General features: G+C 37.9%; 1 protein-coding gene across 1 annotated transcript; it reads right to left on the reverse strand.

Annotated features, from left to right (window-relative positions):
- Positions 1-1,898: 1,898 nt before the first annotated feature.
- Positions 1,899-20,210, reverse strand: LOC137171607 (synaptic vesicle membrane protein VAT-1 homolog). Its single transcript, XM_067575626.1, has 6 exons — positions 19,599-20,210; positions 12,744-12,951; positions 8,551-8,721; positions 8,266-8,355; positions 6,976-7,214; positions 1,899-4,650 (listed from the first exon to the last, which is right to left on the reverse strand). The coding sequence occupies exons 1-6, from the start codon at positions 19,974-19,976 to the stop codon at positions 4,459-4,461; spliced, it is 1,278 nt and encodes a 425-aa protein (XP_067431727.1). The 5' UTR covers positions 19,977-20,210; the 3' UTR covers positions 1,899-4,458.
- Between the last annotated feature and the right edge of the window lie 2,040 nt (positions 20,211-22,250).

Raw genomic sequence — 22,250 nt, forward strand, 5'->3', positions numbered from 1 at the left:
AATGTAGTCGATATGACGGGTTCATCTTCCCTCCTTCACCCTTTTTCATGATTCTTTAACAGTATTCTGTGATCATTTCCACAGACAGTTATTTAAATATAAAATTTAAACGTAAAAGTGTGTTTCCAAGATTTTGATCGGACTGCAGAGAGCCTTTGTGTGAAAGTCCAGCCCTAACTTTCTTATACAGTAGCTTTTTGTGTGCATCTTAGTTTTTATGGTAGAGGGATCCCAACATGTAGCCTACGACACTTTATCAAGGGTGGAGGGTGCAATTTTTCAAGTGATATATGTCTAAAGCTACATTTGAGTCATCTGTACTTAACACCTGCACTTAGCTGTACAAACGGTGTTAAAATGTCATGACACCTGTACTTTTGACCTTTGGAGGTAACATTTTGCTTAGGAAAACTTGACACTTTCTGACACTTTCAGTAGGTGTAGATTTGTCTACCTTCATTTTTGGAAAAACATAATTTCTGCCTTAAATTCAACATCTATAACACCTTAGTTGTCTTTTTAAAAAAAGACATTTAATGTCAAATTAGACTGACATGTTTTCTAGTTTGATTTGTTCACCCAACTCATCTGGAATAAGTAAAGTCTTCCTATATTCCACATTGGCCTATACATCCATTATACTGCACTTCAAATGAGTAAATTCCTATCTTTTTTGTTAATCTTTCCAAATGAGAGAAAATCAAGTTTCGTGTATACCACAGGAGAATTTCAGTGTGATCTGATGCCCAGAGAATTATTGATTTGAACAAAAAGGTTTTTGTTCTGTTTTGAAAATACTTAGAATAAAACCTAATTAAAAAAAGAACGCTGAACAGCTGGATTTGTTAAGTGCCTTTGGCATTTAAACATTCAAACAAGATGGTTCACACTGGCATGTTCAGACTAGCAGGACTGAAAATCTAACAGTTACAGGCATGATTATATTTGGTAATTAGCACGACACAAAGTACATGGGCTAAACATGAAATTTTGACCCAATGGTGGCACTAAAGGAAGACAGGGGACTGCTGTATGGCGCAAAATATCAGGATTAGTCATCAAAATCTCTCATCTACGATCATGAGACGGTCATGGGAACTTACTCACAAGTTTTAGCTTAATGGGCAGAACAGGAAACTGTCTTCTTCTTTCTGGGACAGAAACATACTGTTTTAGAGAAGCCAAAATTACTATTACTCATTCTTCTCATGCTAAGATATAGCTCAAATAATCTGTAGTTTTGGTCTTCTAAAATAGTTCAGAAGATAATGTTGATAATTAGATGTATGTTTTAGAAAATTATATAAATATGATACATTTTGTAGTAAATTAGTCATAACTTGCAGATAAATATTGATATGATCCTTTTAGTATTAGTTTGTTGAGCAGAATCCAGCAGTTTTCAGTGCTTCAGATCCCTGCTCTCACATACATGACCAGCTGAGGACCCCTGCTGGTGTCCATGTATGTCAGGATATCAGTCAGTAAATACAAACTGTTTGCGGGTCCAATACTGATATTTCTCAGACAACTAGTGGTGAGTTTAAATTACATTTTATCAAGGCTATGATCTCACTTGTGGTTTCTTTTCTTGGCTGCAAGAAAATTTGAATTTGGTTCAAGTAGGTTGACTGTAAATAATCTATGATTACAGCTATTACTCACTAATGATTAGTAATCATTAGTGAAGCTAAAAGGAACTTGAATTAACAAACATCCGTTCTGTGTATGAAACATAGTTTTGTTAACCGTCATTCAGTGTGGTTTCAGTTACAGAAAATCTTATGATTTACCATTACCTGACAGTGTTGTTATGACTACTGGTAAAGGTCAGTAAAAATAATTAAACACTCAATGTCCCTTGAAGCATCATGGAATCAATTCAGTGACTCACAAGCTTGGAGGAAGATGTGCGATAACACTTTAATAACACAAACAGGTTAGTGCGACATAAACACAGATAATCCTAGAAGACCTATGCAGGTGCACATTAAGTGTGTATAAAAATGACCAAAAAAAAAACCACATCATTTTTCTATGACCACCAGTAACACCTCTAATCTTTTGGCAATACCACTTATGAGACATTAAAAGACTTTGGAGCATAACATCCTGCAGAACAACATACTTTTAGTGGGTACTACATTCAGCACACAAAATGGTTATACTTTTATCTGTTATATTGTAATTAAATGCAACGATTACTGTTTATTAACAGTGGATGTCTGACAAAGCCTGCCTGAATCTTCAAACAGGTCAACCATCATTACAAATATATTCAAATACCTATAATAATGTTTTAGACTTTTCTAAGTAAATGAGTATGTAGTTTGTGATAGTCTTGAATAGATATACATGGTTAAATATTTTCTTTTTATTTGCAGGATTTTTACTCTTTAAGGCTGTCATTAAACAAATGCAATGTCTGATTCTGATTAGGAGGATTGCTGGAAACCAGTTTATTTCATGATGTAATCACATTTGACAAGGCAAGCTACAGCATATTTTGTTCATAGGCAACCTTGTGGAAAGTATTTATGACTAATTAAAAGGCACAATTTTTCATTGACCACCAGATGTCCCTCCTTGCATGAGCGGACAATATACCACTTACACTGGTGTCAAATTATCATTGGAAACATGACACTTTTCCAAGTTTAGACAACTGCTTGGGTTTCTACATTCCCAGATGTTTACAGCCACTGCAATCAGACATGTTGAATCTTTAAGCGTTACAGGTATATTTGCAAAACGGAGTTGGTAGGCTGCAATGTCTTCAGCAAATGTTTCTCTACTGCATGCTCATAATGCTCATATATTTTCATTAGTGAACCTCGTCCGCCCTTCGGTTAATTCAGTAGTAGGTTGGAAACATCAGGCAATCACAGGAATTGTGGGTTTAGTAATAAGCAGTGCTACAACCCAAAAGAATGCAATTACTCTTGAAATAATTAAAAAGACCTCCAGATAAATCACACTGGGTTTTTTTGCAGTAAAATTTACTTCGCACAAACACAATGAGAATCCAGTTCCCACTCAAACTCCACATCAGATCTTACTGCATACTAGGAGAAGGAAACCTGGCCAAGCTTAACAATACTTGTCCAAGTGGCAAAGAAAAAAAATGTCACAAGTGTAAATAACAAAAGCATTATCTGTGAAATTTCGTTACAAGTACGTTTTTAGATATCAAAACAAAGTAAGCTGGAGGGAGAGAGAGTCCAGCTCCGGATACTGACAGAAAGCAGGACTGAGAGGGTGGGGAGAGGAATGTGAGGAGCTGATGTGGTGTGGATGGAGGGAAAAAGTCTTTCTCTTGTGTCTCAGTGGCGTCTTCTGCGTCACAGCATTGAATTACACCCACAGATGGACAAAACATCTGAATAACTGAGCCTAAACTCTGCTATTTGAGGTCATCCATCCGAAGAAACATATATGCAAGAAATGAAAATCAATATGCTTACTAATGAATACGTAATGGACATTTAAAATACAAAGTTTAAGTGCATAATAATAGAAGCATGATTAGAAAAAAGGCTGACACGAAAGCAAAGCATCGTCCCAGTTTTTCTTCAAAAATGTTGAACACATACTGCGAGTTCTGTAAACTTGGCACTCCTCATTTTGATTTTGATGAGGCAGTAAAAAGAATTAAGAAGCAGCTAAATCACAGGACAATGCTGAAGTGAGAAAACCTGCCTTTACATGGTGTGCCAAAAAGTTTTAGCTGAAGTTCAGCATGACATTGTTTTGGAAGAAAACCCAAGAGTGATTGCCAAGGCAGGGGAAGTCCCGCTAATTGTTATTCACAGTTGGCTTGATGGCTGTGGTGAAAGCTTGCTTTAAATTTGGCACAAATGTGAGGAAAACACAACAATTAAACTACAGTAAGATACTGACCTGGGTTTTCCACAGAGAGATAAAGTAATGTTACAACTACAACAGATTTTCTGAGTAGTGCATCACAATCTTGACTTGAAACTTGACTAATAATCACTATTATTTCTAACAAGTCTTACACTGATAAAACAGGCCTGGGTGGGTAAATTACAGTACAAAAACTGCAGTTACTAATTACTCAATCAGATTTATAATCTGCAATAGCTCAGTAATGTATTCTGATTACATCCCAATTATTTTGCCAGATTTCAGGAATGATTCTTTTTCTGTGACACGTTTAATAAACAAGTTGAGCTTTTGTCAGGTCTGTGATCAGAATATATCATTCTTTAGCTGATGTAACAGATTACATTTTACTTAAAACACAGGTGTTCCCAACATAGACACTATACTATAGACATATTGCACAACAAATTTTCATAGACATTTGAAATCATGACAAAATCCAAGAATTCATAGCATCTTGCTTTTCTTCTCTTTTCTTTTTTTTGACAATTGAATAATGGAGAACCTCAATGAGGAATTGGTTGCAAATACCATCCAAATAAACTCTCTTACTCAATCCTTCTCTGCTTTAACTTCCTCTGTGGTGTCTTCTTTCTTCTCATCGACGGCAGCTTCAGTTTTTTCCACATTTTCCTCTGGCTCGGGGTTGGACTTTGGCTTCTCTTCCTCTTTCTTGGGTTCAGGAAGAAGGATGACTTTCCCAATATTTTGGCGTTCGTGCATGCGCTTCATGGCATCAGCCACCTGAGAAAAGACAGGAGCAAAACGGATGTGTACAGAAGATCATTTTCTGACAAAAACAGAGTGTGTCTCCTTTTAAAATCCCTGTTATGTCAAAAAAAATCAGCTCTAAAATCAGTCAGGAAACCCTGAAAAAAACCTGTAGCTGCTGTAAAGCTGCTTTGAGGGCCACAACAGAAACATTCCTATTTTAGTGGTCAGGTCAAAGGTATTGGACTGAACACAAACAGCTGCTTATTTACACATCCAACAGACATGGAGCAGCATTAGCATTCATTTTGGAGTCATATTTGTGTCCATTTGACAAATGTCAGTCCAATATTCAGTCTCCTATAAGTTTTGTTTTTGGTCTCTACTCATTCCTGAGGCAAATATCTGGCTCTTTCACTACTAAATGCTCCACTTTGTACACCAGCTGGTCGCTAACTTTGTCTGTCTGCCACGCTGGAGCCTTGTTTATACTCTCAACAAGGAAGAATTTATCTTCTTATGGCTATTAAAACTACAAAGGCGATGCAAGAGGAGATGGTCTGTTTGTCCCTTACATGCAGAGAGACGTCTCAATGAGGAATATAGCCGTATTGTGAAGCTGATGCGTGCTATCGACGAGGAAATGCACTTCAGCCACTTCTGCAGCAAAAGGGGTCTGTCTGCAGTCTTGAAGACCGACACAACATGCCTACTTTACCACACGACACGTGATGTTGTCACCATGAGGGCATGCTACAGGAGAGCCCCCCTGACCCCTAACCCTAACCCTAACCATCTCACTGCTCATGCCTAAACCTAACCAAGTGGGTGTGCCATGTAGTAAAGTGGGTGTGTAGATACTGTGAGGTAGATCTACTTGCGCACAGCATGTGCCTAGTTACAAAAATTCAGAAGTGCACAACCAAGTGCTGCGTCAATTTGTGGACTCTTCGCGCTTGGCGCAAAAGACGTGATAACATAATTTCTGGTGTGCACACCTTTGCGCCAGGGACCCTGCGTCGAGCATAAAACTAGCTTTAGTTTATGAAAACGTTTTAGCTTAAAACTGTTGCCTGCTGCAGCTAAAAACTAGGTTGGTGAGAGTAAACTGAAACAGGTGTTGTAAAACCAAAACAGTGAGCTGAAAGACACTAAAACACTCCGTAGCGCTGAGGGGAACAGGAGGGTCTGCTGGTAATTCTCTGTAGGTTTGTCACTTAGAGCGACCCCTTTAACATTAAACATAAACGTTTGATGCATTCATGTATTAAATGATGCATTAATAATGTAATAATGTCAATTAGAGCAGGTTCCTTGATCATCATCATCATCATCAATTACATACTTTTTTATTGTTGTATTTTAGCATTTTGGTGTGGATATCTATTTTTGGGTTAGTGTGTACTGATGTAACTTGTGCTTTAAAGATTTTTATTGTTTACTTTTATGTTTCATGTTTTGTGTGTCTTGCTTTTTATCTTCTTAAGATCACGTTGGAAACAAAATCAAATCCAAATCAGCAGCATGTCCAGGTCATGTTTCCTTGGTAAAAAACAAAATACATAATTAATTGGGCTTGTTTTGCAGTGACTACATGAGCACACACTAATGACTGATCTGTAAGGACTAGGAGGAAGATGAATGAGACAATGGGTATCCATGCCCCAAGTCACCTGTGCTTCCTTTGATTTCCTGCCTCAGCTATTGTCAGTTTCCTGCTGTTTCATACATACAGCCAGGGTGAATCCAACTCCTGTCTGTCCTTGAAGCCAGGCAGAAAAACTGAAAACACAGATATCCATAGTAGTGGATGCCACGGCAACAATTTAGACTGTCACCTAGCAACGGCCATTAAGTACCATCTCATCTGATGGGGGGACAGAGGCTTGTTCATCCACCACAGCACATGAGCAATGGAAAGGAGGAAAACACCAGGGTTTTTTTTAGGTTGTGACGCAGAAGAAGCCTCAGTGGACCTCCTGTCTTTACTCCCACAGTTGATACACAGCCATGCTTTTGTGCAGCTGAAAAAAACCATTATGTACTTAAAACCAAAAAGAAATAGTTTGACATTTGACATTGGTATGTACAGACATGAGAGTGCATCTTTTTTATCTAATTCTCAGCAGAAAAAGAAACTAAAAAAAGAGTTGTGTGTTGCAAATCAGCAAGACATCAACTACAATTTTCCTTTTTTTTCCTCTTTAAAGACATTTCTTTGCAGTTTGGCCTTTAATTGATGAGAACAGTAGAAGTAGAGGTTGATGCCATTTCACCTCAGTCCAAACTGTGCTATTATGCATGCCAAGTAAGTCGTAGCTATTTCACACTTTAGATATGAAACATGTTCAAACTAACCTCCTCAAAGTGGTAGCGTGAGTCAATGCGGGGCTTGATCTTTCCCTGACTGTAGAGCTCCAGCAGTGTGGACATAGTCCTGCTGATGAGCTGCTCATCAGAGATGTAGCCCAGGTGGAAGCCGCAGACCGCCTTGTTGGACTGCATCAGTTTCAGGGTTGTGAGAGACAGCTGGTTGTACCAGGTCTTCGCCATGGCCAACAAGTTCTTCTTCTGGCCCGTCACACAATTGGCTGCGCCTGGAGTGACGAACAGTAGAATAGACCATGATGAAAATGTCTTAAATTATGCTGCGTCCCAATTCTATACTGTATACTAATAGTATTTTCATAGTCACTTAGTATACAAGATATCACTGTACTCGTCCATTTTGTGATACAAGACCAACCAAAATTAGTTTTTCCAGCTGTGAAGAGCTCATCCTCTTTCTTTGTTTATTTCATCGTGGGACAAATAACGGACATTATAACAACTACCAATAATCTGAACATCATATTTGTGCATATTACATAGCTCACGAAGGAGGAATAAAATAATTCTGTTCCCTTTTCAATTTTGAGTGAGATTCCCTTTGCAGGTCTGAGAGTTACTATGTCAAACACACTGAGTATCTGATGTAGAGCTGCAACGATTAGTCCATAGATCGTTTGGCTGATTGACAGAAAGTTAATTGCAAACTTTTTTGATACTTGATTAATAATTCATTTTTTTAAGAGAAAACGCCTATATTTTCTGATTCCAACCTTTCAAATGAATATAATATAATACAAATGAATATTTTCTGACTGTAGGATGTCACCTTGGACTTTAGGAAACAGTGATTAATTGTACAGACCAGAGGACCAATAAATTGAGAAAATAATCGCCAGACTAATCGTTAGTTGCAGCCCTAACCTGATCCTAAGCTGTCATTTAAGTTCATTTATTTTTGATAAAATGATACAGAAAATCATTATTCTAATTACAATTACTTACAATTAGTTTAGTTTAGTTTATTACATTATTTGTCAGAGACGATGTACAAAATACATTAATCTCATACAAAGAGAAGAGATGTATTAAACCAGATTTAGCTACTAACTAATTTCCAACTGCAGTCCCTGGGCAGGTAAACACAAACACTAATACATTTGCTACAAATAGGTAATAAAGCTCCAAATTCAATCAATATTTAATTCAATTATAGATCCAAACATACAAAAAAATAAAGTAATTCAAGTAAAATAAAGCTACACATACAGTATGTTATGATAAAGTGAATGAATGGTTGAAATATATGGTGTGTCTTACCAAATACTATAAGCATTCCCAAAGGTTTCAACAAACTAAAGCCTTTTTGAGTGTCTGAGCCACCAAGTGGGTCGAGGACTATGTCCACTCCTGCAGAGACAGAATAAAATAATAGAATAGATGTAACAAAATAATCACATTTTATGTCTCCATATCAACTTGATATTCAAGAAAAAAGACATAGAAATCTTGCTAATATGAAATATGAGAATATAAAATTTCCTGGCCAGTCAAGAAAGCCAGGAATTTCAGTATTATGTGGCACATGAAGATGTCTTTTCTCACCTTTTGGGCTGATTTTGCGGATTTCCTCCACGTAATCTTTGGTGCGGTAGTCAATGGGGTGAGTTACTCCGCCTTGGGCAATGGTCTCATGTTTAGAGGCGGATGATGTGCCAAAAACAGTCACATCCTGCACAGTCTGGCACAGCTGGGTAGCAGCAATACCCACACCACCTACAGATGTGCAGACAGCAGCACAAACAAGAGTGAGAACAGTAGCAACTGCAGGTGTTTCACTTGCCACAACAGAGCTTTTCACCCTCTGTCTAATCCCACTCTGTAAAACACCTACCTATTAACACTTAAGTGCTGTGGCAGCACAGTGTTGTTCTAATAGAGATAATCACTAAATAAGCTACTAGCTGTGCCGCACAACAAACTACAGCTTACTCATGACCGTTTCAGTGATCACCTAGGAAATAGTAGAATATTGCACATACTGTATCACTCATAATACATTGTACCTAAGAAGTTAAGAATTTACCAAAACTCAGCAGAGACAAATTGAATACAATCTTACGTTATTTTATTATTTCATATTTAAATAATAAGCCTGCAGGGTAAAGAAATGTGACCATCGATTCAAGGCTGGTTGGCTAAGGGAGTTTTTCATGTCCTTTTGTAGAAAATCATATTTTTCCAGACTGAAATATCTCAACAAATTCAAATCATTCAGTAAAGGAGTGTAGATTTATACATGCAAGGCTATTAACAATCAATGTTTGACAAAAGTACAACCTGCACACCAACTCAACTGAATCTGTTCATTTTATTTCACTAGAAGCAATGTTTTGATCCATTTTGAACTCATAAATAAAGATTGGAATGACTGATATTTGTGGATTCTAGCTGGTGTTTACCACATTTACCTTGTAGTTGAGTGTATTATGCTGAACCATGAAGTACAGCTGAAGCTAATGGGAACCATATTAGGTTTGCATGTATTTGGTTGTAAACCAAAATATTGGACAAACTGACTTGACGGTGGCCCTAAAGGAAAAGTCAGGGGATCAGCAGTGTCATTAGGGATCATCGTCCAGGCACCATGGATATATGTACTATATGTCATGGCAACTCATCCACAATTTGTTAAGGTATTTCAGTCTGGAACAAAATGGTGGACTGACAGATGCCGGACTGACATTGCTATCCATAGAGCCGTTAGCCCGCTAGCATAGCTAAAAATGATGCAATGGTGCAACCATAATAAACATGGTTGCTGATTTGATTTTAGGGTGGCTGGAACTTTGGAAGGAAGAAACTGCTGCAACAGCAAACAGTGCCTTCTGGTTTTTATCGTCTTGCACTGTGGGAAAGGATATTTTCAAAATGACGGCTGCCTGGATATGCAGGCTCACCAGTAATCCTTCCTGCCCTCCTCTTCACCCTGACCTCATGTGGCTGATTCATTCAGGTCAGCTGACAGCCACCCACTCAACACTGAATATACAAGAACTGCACTTTCTGTTGTCTGAAAGAGGTTTCGCTGCCTGTGTGAAAGGTTTTGTTATCTTCACACCCTCATGTGAGGAACATCTGAAGGTGTGACTCTCATACTTCAAGTTTAACTGTTGCTACAATAAAGCAGTAAAGGTAATGCTGGATCAATCGGGAATTTATTGAGAATATTAGCAAAAATAAGAACCTAAGGAGCCACTGTGTTTCTGAATGGGAGTGAAACATCAAATTGGCTAATGGGAGTGGTATCTAATTAAATTATAACATGATTGCTAATAGAGCACAAACTAAACAACTCAAATTAATAGTTATTACTTTTTAGCCATGCTAGCGGCATGATTGGTCAGTCCACCATTTTGGTTCAGACTGAAATATCTCAACAACTGTTGGATGGATTACCATGAAATTTACAGACATTCACATTGTCCAGAGGATGAATCCCAAAGACTGGTGATCCCTCGACTTTTCCTCTAGTGCTACCATGAGACATTTGTGGTTTTGAGGGAATTTGTCTCAAAAACGATTGTCATGAATTTTGGTACAAATATTTATGTCTATCACAGAATGATCCAGATGAAACAGCATTTCGAGAGTATCTAACTTCTGTATCATGATGTATTTCCGAGTAAAACAGGATAAACAGGTGGAACATAATGTTGGGAGGATTTTGATTTAAAGGTTGAAAAGTAGGCGTGTCACAATGGATCTTAACTCATTGATAGGTGCATGTCATGATATCATTGGTTGAAATTAGTTGGCTCAAGCCTACATGAGCACACTTCATATTTTGTTTTACAGGAAGAAAACATGATTGGATTTTGATATAAGAATACAAAGAAACTGATTTTTTTGTTTTTTGTTTTTGGCATATATTGTAAACTAGGTGTACAATATGATATGGATGTAGTCTAAAAGAGTTAAAAAGACATTTTTCATTTCATCTTGACTTAAATCACTTTGCTGCTCCCTTAACTTTTCATCTACCGCCATCATCAGGTCAAAATCAAAATTTTTCCAATATTTGATTACTTTGAAAACTAACAACATCCCTGTCAATGCTAATTAGCAACTGTTAGCATCCTAAAATGCTAAATCAAGATGACGAACATGGTAAACATTATACCTGCTAAACATCCACATGTAAGCATTGAATTGTGAGAATGTTGATGTTAGCATTTAGCTCAACGCCTCAGTAAAGCCTCACAGAGCTGCTGGCGTGGCTGCAGGCTAGAGTCTTGATACATATTAAGAGTTAATTCTTGACTAGACACAACTACAACTAAACTAGAGTGAATATGTATGATGCAGCGAGAGTCACAGCTAAGTCATTTTCATGGTATTGTGTGTACTATTGTATCTTACATCACTGACACTGCAGGATAATTTCCAGTAGAAATTTTAGGCAGTTAAAAACTGTTGTGCTCTCTCTAGTCTCATTATCTTTGTCCACAACAACCAAACTGTATATTCAGAGGAACCTTTAAGAAGATTTATCAGTTTATGTTTCTCATTTTACAGGCTCAGTAATTTTGAAGCATAACTTAACACTTCTGTGAGGAAATGTTGCTTGTCAGTGGCTAAAAATCCATCCAAAAATCAGTTATTTACATCTTCTTGATCAGAATAATACTAGGATGCTGATTATTTAAACACCTGGACAAACATGATCCTCCACAGTAAAGGGGACATATTTGTATTTCACAGTGTTGGAGCCCCTTTTTGAAATGTCAGGTGTTGCCAAAGCAACCATGCCTGATAATGATCCTGTTTGCCATTTTATGAATAAGCTGTTAAGAGACCGTGTCTGTGGTTACACACACATACCACATACACACACCCAACATATCCTAACCTCTGACCAATAGTCTCTCCGCTGATAATTTTTCGGAACAGAAATGTGGGTGCATTCAGAGAACTGATTAGTGACCCGGACTGAATGAGCAGTGTGACTCTTCACAGGTTACCCGGGAGACTAGGGGGAGGTGTTTGACGGGTTTGTTGTCCTTCACAGTGAAATCATGGCGCAGACTGCCTGTCCAACCATATAATATGTTGGAAACCACTAATCTAGTTTGAGGAGATTAAATCATAAGAAACGATTCATTTCTCAAAACAGAAGTATTTGTTTCTAAACCACAGTAGGGCTGTGACTTATTATTTAATTATTTTCAATATCAATTGATGTGTTGATATTTTTTGGATTAACAGAGATTAGAAGAGAGGGAAAACTTTGGAGAAATTAAAGTTTTTACAGGGAATTATGCATCTCATCATTATATTGTCATATTTTAAATAACATTGATCAACCGAGGAAAAGGTACTACATTATTTGCTTGCATATCAGTCACCACTGATTTAATGTATTTTGACTAAACTAGAGCTGCAACAATTAGTGGAATAAATTGATTAGTTGATCAGTCAATCAAAAATACTCAACATTGTCTGGTTCCAGCTGCTTCAATGGGGGGGATTTGCTGCTTTTCTTTGGTTTATATGATTGTAAACTGAATATGTTTGGGTTTTGGACAGCTGACATGAGGACACAAGGAAAATGTGATTGACATATTTCAATATTTTCTGACATTTTATCGACAAAATGATTGATACATTTAAAAGATAATTGTCAGATGAATCGATAATGAAAATAATTAGTTGCAGCTCACGACTAAACTGAGTGAAATAATATGCAGTCAAAATCACATCTCAAGTGTCATCAGTATGTACTGCATGTGTCTTACCTGCTGCCATGTGGACAAGAACGCTCTTGCCCGGCCTAACATTGGCCATCTCAAACAGCATCATGTAGGCGGTCAGATAGTTAATGGGGAGAGCAGCTCCCTCCTCAAAGCTCATCTGCTCAGGCATGAGGAAGGTGCGGTTAGCGGACACGACAACTATTTCCTGCCACATTCCACTGCGAGTTAATGCGATGACACGATCCCCCACCTGAGGGAGGAGAGATGGAGAGAAGAAGAGAGGGAGACATAAGTGTGTAGTTCACAGTGGCAGGAACTACACAGCAATGTAGCAGATTTAAAGGTTTTATTCACCAAAATTATTGACAAAATTAATGACAAAAACCATTTTCCTGACTTACTTCTAGTGGCATCTAGCCATGCAGGTAATTTTGTCTAGTTAGTCTAGCTTTTGCAATATCCTCCTTTGAGATTTCTCTCTCAACTCCAATACAATGGAGGTAATTTTTGTTTGTGGTGTTCACTATACTGAGAAATTACATTAGAGACTCAGAAATGTGTCCTTCCAGAGACAGAACAATCCACAGACATTGCTGTAAACATTTCTTGTAGGATTTATTTCTTCTGTAAAAAGTAGAAAACAAAAATTCAATGACCTCCATTATGTTGGGGTGGAGGCAGAAATCTCAGAGACAGAAATCAATACCTTGGCAAATAAAAACAAAGCTATCTCTATGGCTAGATCCCACTGAGGGTAAGTGAGAAACCATGATTTTTTTGGATGAACTAACACTTTAAACCTATAAAAAATACTGCCATATTATCCCCTTCTACTCAATTCACACATCCAGCAGATTATGGAGCACAATTATCATTCATTTGGAGTCGTATTTCTGACCACCTGAATGGAAGTCCCAAATTCAATGCATTTTAGCACTGTTTTGATCTCCACTAACTCTTGGGAGAAATATCTGCCCCTTTAGCAGTTAAATGCTCCATTATGTTCACCAGCGAGTTGCCAACTGTGTCTGTTTGCTGTTTGGAGCTGGGGAGGTAGCATACAATGGGTTTTTAAAGCTTTTGTGCAGCACTGAAATAGGTCCTACAAAACAGGGGATGCACACAAGGAGATTTTCTATAAAGGGTACAAAGTACTGTGCATTACTTATGCATTTTTGAAACTGCCCCCTATAAACACTGACTGCATGACGCCCCTAATTTCAATTACACTGATTATAGCCGCTTTAAGGTTATGAAGGAAAGAGTATAAGACAGGTGTGTGGACATAAGAGAGAGCAGCAACTGAATCTTTCATCAGACAGACACTTTTTTTCTACACAGTGCATCCGGTGGTATCAAACGGCAAATTGAGGTCAAGCAGGCAGGAAGTCATTTGATATATCTTTGATGTTGAATGACATGTGAGCCAGTCATTACATTTCAGCTCTGCTTTGTGTCAACATCCACATTCATCTTCAAAAAGCAGTGGTAGGTCATTTCACGGTCGCTATACTTTGTGATATTTGGCAAGTAACTGAACTTAGATTCAAATTCAACTACATTATCTTCATATATCATTATCTTCATTATCAATTAATCAGTCGAATATTTTTCTCAATTAAATATCTAAAAAGCAGTGAAAAATGCCCATCGCAATTTCTAAGAGCCCATGGTATCGATATCGTCTACAAAATGCTTGTTTTGTCCTACCTTACAACTTGTTTTAATGATGTTGGGAGTTCATCAGTTTCAACTGATTCTTGGAACATATCAAGCAGGAAAGGAGCTAGCTCTGCTTTATAAATCTCATATGTTTACCCATCATTGTCTAGTGATTTGTTATTTTTAAGGTTTCTTATACAATCAGTTATTTCAAGTGACTCATCATCACATCTCCATGAAATCCTTGTCAACTTTCTTGACATTGTGTTGTAATTTCTCTAAGAAATTATCTATATTAGGTTCTTTATTAGTTGATGAATACAGGTTTTGATAGAACTGGGCCACATAAGAGGATAACTATAATGGGTTGTCATTGGGAATGTTATTTATCATTAATGTACATGCTGTTTGCTGTTTTACTTTTCCAACTTAATGAATTACTTGGTATTTTTTCAATCCATTTACATCTGACCTAACAAATGCTCTCCTGACCTTTTCCTCACATAGTCTGGGCTTCAAACTGGCTCCAGTGCAAATCAATGAGTGATGTCATGCCTTGCTACTTCCATCTTTATATCTATGTTTAAAACCCAAATATATTTCATTTACTGCATAACAAAGAATATAAAATAACACTAATTGTATCACAATAGTTGCAGATTCATTTTCTTTCTATTGACTAATTGTTTCAGCTCTAACTGAAACACAATTTAACTGCTTAGTGTGAATTAATTACTTGTACAGACAGGCCTCTCTTGTGGACTTTCTTCAGTATACGACTAAATGTGTGACATGAGTGCAGAAACTTTATCCTGCGCCATGACTTCCACACAACCAGCTCAAAACATATTAAATGTATTTAGATTCATGAAACCTGCTGCATGTGCCTGAACATGTGACTCTTTAGGCACAGACAAGGGGGCTTCTGGGAAATGCTGTTCCTGCTTTATGTGCTTCGTATGCTGCTTTCTTCCATAGAGACAAGCTGCTGTCGAAGTATCATTGGTGTTGCGAAATCTGCCAAAAAAGTGAAGGGCACAGGAACGCTACGCCGCTTCCTGTTATAACAGCTTCAGCAGCACTGAGTCACACCTACTTCCTGCTGCACACAAACCCATGACAATAGACAGCTGGCACTCACACACACACACACACACACACAAATATCTGGACACAAACATGCACAACAAGTAAAAAAACCTCACACAAACACATTTTGTATAGTGGGACATGTCACTTTTTGCTGCCTCTTTTGTGCAAAGATTGTATGTATATATATATAATCTATGAATAAAAACACACTCAGCACATTAGGTTGATTAAAGAGCTTATTCACAGAGAACATGGTGCATTTCTTTCAAAGAGGCCAGTTGAAACAGTTAAACAAAAACGACTGCTCCCATCATTAATAATATCAATAAAGGTGTCAAGCATATAATGATAGACTGTCAATACATCTTATCCAGAAATTTCTGCGACAGGGTACCGCCTCTACACGCCATCCCATACGCCATCCTACACGCCATCCAACACGCCATCCTACACAGTCTTATGAAACAGCAACACCCTTTTGTTCCTCATCTGGTGAAGCCTCGCTGACCCAGTCCGGCTCGTTCTGGCCCCATTTAAACATGAGCGCACCACTCCCCCTATAGGATTCTTGCTCTCCGAAAATGGAGAGAAGGATGGAGGGAGGGATGAGACGAGGGTGAAATAAAAGATTGGTAAGCGGAGGAGGAAGAGGAGGGAAATTCCAAACTGACACAGAGGGACAGGAAGGAGCTTCAGTAATAAATACAAAAGACACATTTGTATAATACAGAAAAGACTGATCTGATGGAAAGGTCTGATGTCTGACCCCGAAATTCAGGCCTGCATCTATCTGCCTGTCAGTACATCTCCTTTAACTATTCAGATTCACAGATGAGTTATGTGCCTTGTTCACATTACAGCTAAATATGGTTGTTTCTTCTCGTGTTAGTGCCTAATATGGTCAAGTTCACACTAGATACGGTTACATATGGAATTGGAAGTAAAAAATCCTGCATGAAACAAGCACACAACTGACTGAAGTCCAATGAAAATTAGCCTTGTGGTGCATGTGTGGATGCATTTGTGCAAAGCTCCCTGGATTTATCATCTCTGTTGAAAACAGTTACTGGAAAGGATGAAAATTTTAGAGAAAAATAAGCAAAAAACATCCCGAAGTCCTGAATCATCTGTTTGTCGGATAAACTTAATGACGAGGCAGAAAAATATATGAGGGAGCCCTGTGATGCATCGATGTAAGCACACAGAGCATGAATGACTCCAGCTAATAGCTTTGGTTTCTAGAGACCAACAGTGAGAGCATAAAAAAAAATAAAAAATCAGCTGCTTTGGTTCTTTGTGCCAACAGTATGAGCATAAAAATCTAAACTTACAAGGAAACACTGGCTAGCATTCACAAAAATGTGACTTTATGTCACTTGCAATGAGTCACTGTGGTTTTATATGTGATATGTAGTAAAAATAAATACAATAGGCGGGGCCAGTACATTAAGCTTGGGGAGGCTATAAAATTAAGTGGTCAAGCATAATGTTTATTTATCTAAAAAGACAAATAAATCTGATTGATAGGAGCTCTGACACCGCTTACACTAAAGATTGTTAATTAGTTAATAATTACTAAGTAATTATATTCAGTTAATTAGTACAATGGTGATAAAGGTACCACTTTCTGATAAGGTACCCTTTATAAAGGGTTTATAAGCATTAATTAATGGTTAATAAATCATTTATAAGCAATTATTAAGTATCAATTTTGGGGTGCCATGTTGTGAAAAACCTAAACCACCATAACATTTACTTTATCTAATTCTTTAGGAAGACACTTCAACCACAACAGTTACAGATCTGATGACATATCAGAGAGTGTGAAACCGTTTTAACTCTTACACAACCTGGCAACCCAGAGACTATGCTTATTAATAGCTTATAAATGATTTATAAAGCATTAGTAAAATATTTATTAACCATCAATTAAGCCATTAATTAATGCTTATAAACCCAAATTAATCCGACGCCTCTTCACTCGTGATGCTCATGTCGTAAGCTGTCACATCACATTGCAAAATGTGACACAGCAGTGTTTACACCGTCATGCATTTCAAGAATAAAACATGAAACGCTGGAAATAATACAAAAAAGAAAAAAAAGTTGGAAAGGGAATCAAGATGAATGAGCTTCTCTAATCCCACGTCTCCTACATAACCAGCAGAATACTGAGTTATTTAAGAGTTAGTTAAGGGACTAGTCTGATGGATTTAGAAGTGTAAATGTGTGTGTGTGAGTGTGTGTGTGTGTGAGAGAGTGTGTGTGGTTATTTGTAGCAGCCTGGTGTCATCTGCAGCTGATTTAATGAAGACAAACACAGTGAGCAGCTTTGCATAATGGCACAACGCTAAGGCGCGGCACTCCTAAAATCAGAAGCTGCAGATTTCTCAACACATCTGCTCTGCTGCCTTCAGATGCTGCAAGAATTTCAAGAACTGGAGAAGAAGCTTCTCATAGAGTATAAAACAGCTGTGGACAGCAGATACTATAGTCAAATCTGTCTTAAAACAACAGTCAGATTCCCAAATGAACATTGAAACAGATTTTTCTTGCCATAATCATTCCTCCTGTTCATACTGACCATTAGAAAATCCCTTTTTAATGCACTTACAATATAAGTGATGGGGGCCAAAATCTACAAGCCTCCTTCTGTGCAAAAAAATGTATTGAAAAGTTTATCTAAAGCTAATATGAAACTTCAGTCGCCCAAATTGGTCAAAGCAAGTAGATATCTTTCAACATTACAGTCTTTTTAGTTCCAAAGTTCTTCTTTTTGTTACTATACTTCCACTGTATGTCAACAAGGAAACACTGTCCGAGGAAACACAAAGAGGGACTTTGATGCTAAGAAGATTGTAAATGTGGCAGATATCCACTTAATATGACTAACTCAGACTGCTGAAGCCTCATATAAGCTTCAGATAAACTTTAGCATTTTTTCACAAAATGACTGTGCAGACACTGTAGATTTTGGCCTCCATCATTTACACTGAAAGCACATTTGAAGGGGGATCTTTTAACAGCCAGTATGAACAGGAGGAACGATTACAGCAAGGAAAATCTCTTTCATTGTTCATATGGACACCCGACTGTTGTTATAAGACAGATTTAAAAATTGTGAACCCGTCCTGTAACCACATCAAATGTTAGTGAGAAATCTGGGCAGTTTTCACACCAAAATAACAAATTCAAACCACAAGCACTCACACCTGACAATACCAGCTGTTACTACCAGTCAATATCAACTCTGTCTGACCTCCCAAAAAAGCAGAAATGTCATAAAAACACTAACTAATGGCTCTTGAATTCTGGCAGATACTGGGGGGAAAAAAATGTTAATGAATTAAGAGGAGCTGGCAGGGAGTGAATGTTTTGAAAAAGCGCACAGACACATAAATATTCTGTACCTTTTCATCTCTCTTGATAAATTAAAACTTAATGAAACTTGACCTCTGGAACACTCTTTTCAAGCAGAGGGTAAATGTAGTCTTGTGCCGGGGGGGAAGAATGTAAAAACACTTTAAAGCACACACTGTAAATCAAACACTGTAGCTATTCATAACACCAGAATTTGCAGGAGAGAGAGACTCTTCCTGCAGTGTTTTTTTTTTTTCAAGCACAAAGACTAAATCACATTGATTGATTTGATTTGCACCTTATTAATGAAGAGTTTTAGCTTTTTAATGCATATAATATGGAGATATAGTCTGTTTTGAAAAGCTTTTCGTCACTCTGACTCAAGAGGGAAGTGAGACTAACTTATTAATAGACGTTCCTTCAAATTCACAATGAGTCTATGGTTTTCTGTGCTCAGCCATCAAATACCAAAGAATTACAGGTTTTCTTTATTTCCCTACTGAGAAGGGGAACACTATGGCAAGAGAAATAATCTGGTGTTGTGTTTGGAAAGGTTTACATGCATGTCTTGGGCAGGAATCAGAACCCATGTGCCACTCACTGAGGACCAGTAGGATGCAGATTTTCCACTCCATGCAAAAAGCACATTTACACAGAAACACTTAGCTGCTGTAAAGCTGGTTTTAAATCAAATCAGCATCTTTAGCAGCTCAAGAACACAAGATAAGACGGTTTATGGACATTTTATGGGTGTGACTGAGCACTCAGCAGGCCCATACTCACTTTTCTGTCAGTCACATCCTCCCCGACTGCCTCAATGACCCCGGAGCCCTCCATCCCCATCGTGACAGGCGGAGCAGGCAGCAGCTCATACAGCCCCTGTCTGCCCAGCAGCTCGCCGAAGTTCAGCCCGCACGCCTTGACGCGCACCAGCACCTCTCCCGCCTGCAGCTGCGGCTGGCTCTGCGCTTTCACCTGCAGCTTCACTTTGTCGTAGCCTCCGAAGCCCGTCAGGACCAGAGCGCGGCAGGAAAGGGGTTTCTCCTCGGCTGAGGGGCTGCTGCATGACTCCTGCGGTGCGTCTGAAGCAGCTGGCGGGGGTTCATCAGGCTTCTTCTCCTGCTCAGGTGGTTGCTGCTGAGTTGGAGCCTCTTCAGACATGATGTGCGCTCTGGAGGTTTTTCAGTCCGGATCTCTAGTTGAGCCTGTGGGGCGTTTTTTTTTTTAATAAAACACACACGGAAGAAAAAAAAGAAGAATCCTGTTCAGTGCAGATATTTCTGGTCAAAATTATTTATAGTCATTAAAAAATGTGTCCTAAAAAATGTGTCTTCCACTGAAGACAGTCGTGAGATAATACTGCCTGGTTTCCTGTGTGTGCGCTGCGCTCAACAAGTGACCAGAGACAAGACACACACATTTAAAACGTGGATTCCGGTTTGCATTTTCAAAATAAATACTTTTCTAACTCTTACAGCCTCAAGAAATAAGTAGATTTGTCAAAATGTGAATTTCAGTATGCACAAGTCACAAAGCCTACATTGAGTCAGGATGTACTATTATTATTAATGATAACAATAAGAGCGTTTATATAGCGTCTTAAATACATTAAATGCAGCTCAAGGATTTAAAAGAGGATGGCAGTAAAATAATGAAGTTTAAATTAAAATAACAGTAACAATAGAAATATTCATAACAGCAACAACACTTATCATCAGCATCATTTGACGTATAAAACATTTAAAGTCTAATAGAAGTGTGATTAGAGCTGCAACTAACAAGTATTTTCATTATTGATTAATCTGCTGCTTATTTTGTTGATTATTTGATTAATGGTTTTGTCCATAAAATGTTAAATTGTGAAATAAAACAGTTTCTCTTTGTCTGACTAACAGCCCAAAACCTGAAGATGTTTAATTTACTGTCACATTGGCAAATTAAAACAGCAAATCCCCACACTTGAGAAACTGAAACCAGAAAAATTTTTGGCGTTTTTGCTTAAAAAAAAATACAAAAATGATCATTTGATTATCAAAATACTGCCAATTAATCTTCTGTCGATTGACTAATTGACTAATCATTGCAGCTCATACTAATCCTTTACTTTTTGACCCTGTAGGTTAAACAAATGTCAGTTTATTGCTGGGACAAAACATGCTGCTAAAATGCAAACATTTCTATATTTCTCATAGTCCAGATCAAGCTGCTGAATATTTATTGTGGACATAATACCAGTAATGAATTTATCCTTTTTAACTCTAAAAGGCTTTTATTTCCTGTTCCAGATGTTGTGACTGCCGGTATTGTTCTAGCTGTTTGTGTCTGACTTGACACAGCTCAAAAAGTGACCCATCCGTTTTGTTGGCCAAAAGCTCAGAGATGTGAGTCAGAGAGCTGCGGAGAGCTTAAAAGCCCGGATACTGGAGTAATATTGGGAGGCAGAAACTGGATTATTTTAAGTGGGAGGAAACAGATTCAATTACAAATGAGGATAAATTATAATCTCCAGTAAGTATCCATTAAACAATATAAAGAAATCAGCCCTTTTTCCCATTTTATACAATTAAAACTTGTGTAAATATGTGTATTTAGTTGATTCTGCAAACATGGGAACCAATCTGAACATCCATGAGTTTATGAGAAATTATCTTCATGCCCCAAAGAGAAGAAATACAAGACTTTTAGAGAATGAGAGTCACACACTTCTATAAACTGGCACTTTAATATGTCATTCTAATAGAAAATTAAAGAAAATCCTGATGTATTTCAAGGCTTTACAGTCTGTAGGCTTGTATTTGAAACGCCTGGCACAGCTGGAAGCCATACTGGAGTGAAATATTTACAGCTAAGGAGGTAATTCCCCACATTATTACTTGTTCCTATCACCCAAATGTACCCACGCACAGTCTGTGCACACTCATAGATTCTCGTTGCTACTTTCTCTCATCTTGTCATGGGGGTTGAGTCTGCCAAACAGGAAGTGAAGCGATGGTGAGAGAGATATTTTTTATAAAGGACAGGAAATTCCTTTTTTTAATATTAAGACACATAAAAGGTCAGATGTTGCCTTTTTACACTTCTTTTTCAGTTCCGAGGGAACTGAGACACCAGAAAAGGCTTCTGTCTGTAAACAAACAACCACATGGCACCGACTTACATACACACACACACACACATTACATGAACACACATCTCACACTGCAAGTACTAACATGGTGTTAGTTGGGAAAACAAACAGTGGTGGTAAATAACTCTGGTCTGAGGGAAATGTGGTAAGTGTTATCAGATACTCTACATTTTCTAGCCACACACAAACACACACACACACATGCACACACACACACACACGCACATGCACACACGCACACACACGCACACACACACACACACACACCACGATAATCAGTTTTTCCACTGAAACTCATCTTTACTTAC

This window comes from Thunnus thynnus, chromosome 20 (assembly GCF_963924715.1).
Source record: "Thunnus thynnus chromosome 20, fThuThy2.1, whole genome shotgun sequence".
Lineage (NCBI taxonomy): Eukaryota > Metazoa > Chordata > Actinopteri > Scombriformes > Scombridae > Thunnus > Thunnus thynnus.

Coding starts and splice junctions, on each gene's coding strand:
- LOC137171607 (XM_067575626.1), bottom strand. CDS start 19,976: ATGTCTGAAGAGGCTCCAACTCAGCAGCAACCACCTGAGCAGGAGAAG. Junction 8,356..8,550: donor CCGCAAAATCAGCCCAAAAG/GTGAGAAAAGAC, acceptor CTGTCTCTGCAG/GAGTGGACATAGTCCTCGAC. Junction 7,215..8,265: donor GGGAATGCTTATAGTATTTG/GTAAGACACACC, acceptor TCGTCACTCCAG/GCGCAGCCAATTGTGTGACG.